Below are 3998 nucleotides of genomic sequence, written 5' to 3' on the forward strand. Positions count from 1 at the left end.
TCTAAAACTATCCTTAAGTGCTGCTCATGTTGCTCTTCATTCTTCGAATACACCAATATATCATCAATAAACACAACCACAAACTTATCTAGGTAAGGGTTGAAATATCTTTGCATGAGGTCCATAAATGCTGCTGGAGCATTCGTTAGACCAAATGGCATTACTAGAAACTCATAGTGCCCATATCTGGTTCTGAATGCAGTCTTAGGAATATCTTCTTCAGCAATCCTCAATTGATGATAACCAGACCTCAAATCTATCTTCGAAAAGACCCTTGCTCCCCCTAACTAATCAAAAAGGTCATCTATCCTTGGCAAAGGATAACGATTCTTGATGGTAATCTTATTGATCTCCCGATAATCAATGCATAGCCTCATACTCCCATCTTTCTTTCTGACAAAGAGGACCGGAGCTCCCCATGGTGAAACACTAGGTCGAATGAAACCTTTTTCCAGCAATTCATCTAGCTGCTTTTTCAGCTCAGCCAATTCAGCTGGAGCAAAACGGTAAGGAGTTTTAGAAATAGGGGTGATATCAGGAATAAGGTCAATATGGAAGTCTACTTCTCTTCTTGGAGGTATACCGGGTAATTCTTCAGGAAACACATCAGAATATTCTTGCACGATCGGGGTTTCTTGCAAACTAGGTTTAGGTTTTACTTCTTCAGTAGTAACATAACATAAGAACCCTTCATCTCCTTGTCTTATCATTTGTGATGCTTGAATTACAGAAATTGTCTCTAGCTGAGATCTTGAGTTCTTCCGAATACACTTTGTTCCCTCGGGAGTTTTTATTCTAACAACCTTTTCCTTACACAAAATCTCCGCTGAATATTTCTCCAACCAATCCATACCCAAAATGATATCAAATGTTCCCAAATCGAATTGAATTAAGTCAGCTGGTAAAAGATTCCCACAAATCTCCAATGGAAAATCATAAAAGATACGATCACACAGGTAAGGTGTACCATCAGGTAAGTTGATACACAAGTGGGATTTTTGAGGTTTTAAAGAAATAGAAGATATGCGGAGAAAAGCACTGGAAATAAAAGACCTATCCGCTCCACAATCAAACAAAACATTTGCCGTAAAATTACCAACAGGAAATTTTCCAGAAATTACTTTACCTTCAACTTCAAACTCCTGGTGTAAACCATCATAATGATCTCCAATTGCATGCAGGCCTACTGATGCTTTAGTCTCATTCCTCTAATTGCCAAATGCTCTGTTTCCTGCAGCTTCTGATGTTGTTTTGCTCAGATTGAACGTTTCCCCACAGTTACTAGCCAGATGTCCCTCCTTGTGACACTTGTAACATACAATCTTCCCATTACAGTTTCGGCCTCGATGATCTTTTCCACATAACCTACATTTCCACTGTGTCGGCCTTGCTACAGTCTGAAACGGCTTCTTCCCTTCATTCCTGGCCTTCTTGTACCTACTGCCCCCACTAGATTCATTCTTTCTTTTATTAAACCCGTCTTCTTTTTCCAAAATACGCTCATACTCCAAGGCTTGATTGTACAAATCATCAAAATCTTGATATCTAGGAGTGCCTTTTTGGATCCTGAGGTTCAGACCTTCGAAAAATCTAATCGCCTTGCCTCGATCAGAGATCACTATTTCGGTAGCGAATCTAGCCAGCTTTCTGAACTTACTTGCGTACTCGATCACTGTCATAGTTCCTTGCCTCAGAAACAAGAATTCATTCTCTTTCTTTCTCTGAAGCGAGGGTGGGTAAAATTGATCACAAAGCTTCTTTATAAATTCTTCCCATGTAGAATCTATGGCGGTTTGTTTTACAGTCCTCCACCATAATTCAGCAGTGCCTGTTAAGTAGAATGCGGCTAATTTCACTTTCATCCTTGACGGGCAGTTTATAGCCTCCAACAGTTTCTCCATTTTTGCAATCCAATCCTCAAAGCGAACTGGATCAGGTTCTCCATCATATTTTGGAGGTTGATGACTAGACAATCTCTTATAAAATTTCCCCTCATCATCTTCATGGAAACGACTCATCTGCTTCTCCATTAAGTTCAGCAGCCTCTCATTATTCCTTTCCATCATTCTTAACTGATTTTCCAGAGCCTGAACTCTTGCATCCTGGGTCGTGTCATCAGCAAAATCATTCCTCGTCTCTTGAGGTTCACTTCTTGCGATACATCCTCTACCACCACCTCTTGGCATCTTCAATAAAGTAGGGAAGTGTTGCGTTAGCTACATTTTAAATTGCAAATCACATATATTTTTTTTTTAAGCACAGAAAACACATAAAACAAATTTCATTTAAAATACTAATTTTAATTTAATTTTTTTTTCAAAATGTAATTTATCACGGTGTTTCCTAGTATCGGATAAGAAGATCCGACCATTCGAATAACGTTGGCTCTGATACCAAGTGTAACGGACAGTTCTTTTCCAAATACAGGTTTAATATAATATAATAGTAAATAATGCTAAGCGGAAGTCTATCGAACCGTGATTATTTCGAAAAAGAAACAAAACAAAACAGAATTTTCAATAAAAACAAAGACAAGGAAAACTTAAATCATTAAAATATAATTTTACGTATTACATCTTTCGTTAATACATAATTATCGTTTTTACATACCCATAATATAAACTACATACTTATAATATCCTAATCTCACATAAACAATACAATAGCTTCTTAATAACTTCATGTAAAGTTACCTGCAGCATCTGCTCCCGAAATATGGGAACAGCCGATGGAAATCGGTCAGCTTTAAAAAAAACCGAGTATAAAAACTTACCGTAATTATGCAAGTATAGAGAATATATGCATTGCAACAAATAATATGTAAAAATAAGTGCATCACAATAAAAAATATGCAAGGTATCTTATGTATTGTAGGGAATTCATTTTTATATTAGATTCATTTATATATATTAAACTTCTGGTCCTTCTGCTTGAGTACCAGGGCGTGATTTACTAACACTTCTGCTTGAGTGTTAGGGCATGGAATCCGATTACTTATTTAATGAATGCAACACATATGATCTTTGTTTAATATATGTAAGGGCCTGTTAGGGTGAGGTAAACCAAAACCCCTAACTTAGTGGGAGTCGTCACTCCTCCAGTATAATGTTGCTCGAGCCACAGATCAGGTTAAACAACCTTACTGTGTTCGCCGTATTTTACGTGCCGGAAAACACGTCCCACGCTTTTTACATGCCGGAAGCATGGTTCGGCATTTCCTTACTATCAAGCCTTTTTATTATCATGTTACTGTTTTCATATAAATGCAACATTACAATAACATACAATAGAAATAAATTCATTACGACTTACATACAAATAATCATTTATTATTATTAAAATCAAAACTAAATGGGTCTTTAGTATTTATTTTTAAATAAATTTCAATTATGCTTCATTATTTTCTTAATAACTTATTTTTAGATTTAATACATGAATAATTAATTTTCTTAAGATTAAAATCTACATGAAATATTTTAAAATAAATAACTTATTATTAATTGAGTTGGTGTATATTCTTATTCACCAAAATAAATTAATTTTAATTATTATTTTCATTTTTCTTTCTTTTTGCCTACAATAACAAATTAGATTATTAATTTATTTCTTTAAAATTTCAATATCACAAAATTTTACAAAAAAAAATAATTTAAATGAAATGAAAATACAGTAACACTAAAATAAATTATTTTTTTCCAGAATTATTTATTTTTAACCAATTTATGAATTTTCTTATTTAATGCGTCTTTTAAGCAAAAATTAATAATAATATTTATACTCAACTATAATTCACGAAATTAATGCACAACTTATATTTCATATATATATATGTACAGAAAAATTTTCGTTTAAAAAATATTAATGTTTACTATTTTAATTAAAATTATTTCAGATTTTGCGGTTTGTTTTTTTTGAAAAAATTAATAATAATATTTATACTCAATAATATTTCACGAAATTAATACACAATCTATATCTCATATATATATATATATGTA

The 3998-nt window shown here is 33.4% G+C and overlaps 1 protein-coding gene across 1 annotated transcript; it reads right to left on the reverse strand.

Annotated features, from left to right (window-relative positions):
• Positions 1-1208: 1208 nt before the first annotated feature.
• On the reverse strand, positions 1209-2186 carry LOC130810798 (uncharacterized). The gene has a single exon (XM_057676924.1). The coding sequence runs from the start codon at positions 2184-2186 to the stop codon at positions 1209-1211; it is 978 nt and encodes a 325-aa protein (XP_057532907.1).
• Positions 2187-3998: the final 1812 nt, after the last annotated feature.

The sequence above is a fragment of the Amaranthus tricolor genome, chromosome 4 (assembly GCF_026212465.1).
Source record: "Amaranthus tricolor cultivar Red isolate AtriRed21 chromosome 4, ASM2621246v1, whole genome shotgun sequence".
NCBI classification, from domain to species: domain Eukaryota; kingdom Viridiplantae; phylum Streptophyta; class Magnoliopsida; order Caryophyllales; family Amaranthaceae; genus Amaranthus; species Amaranthus tricolor.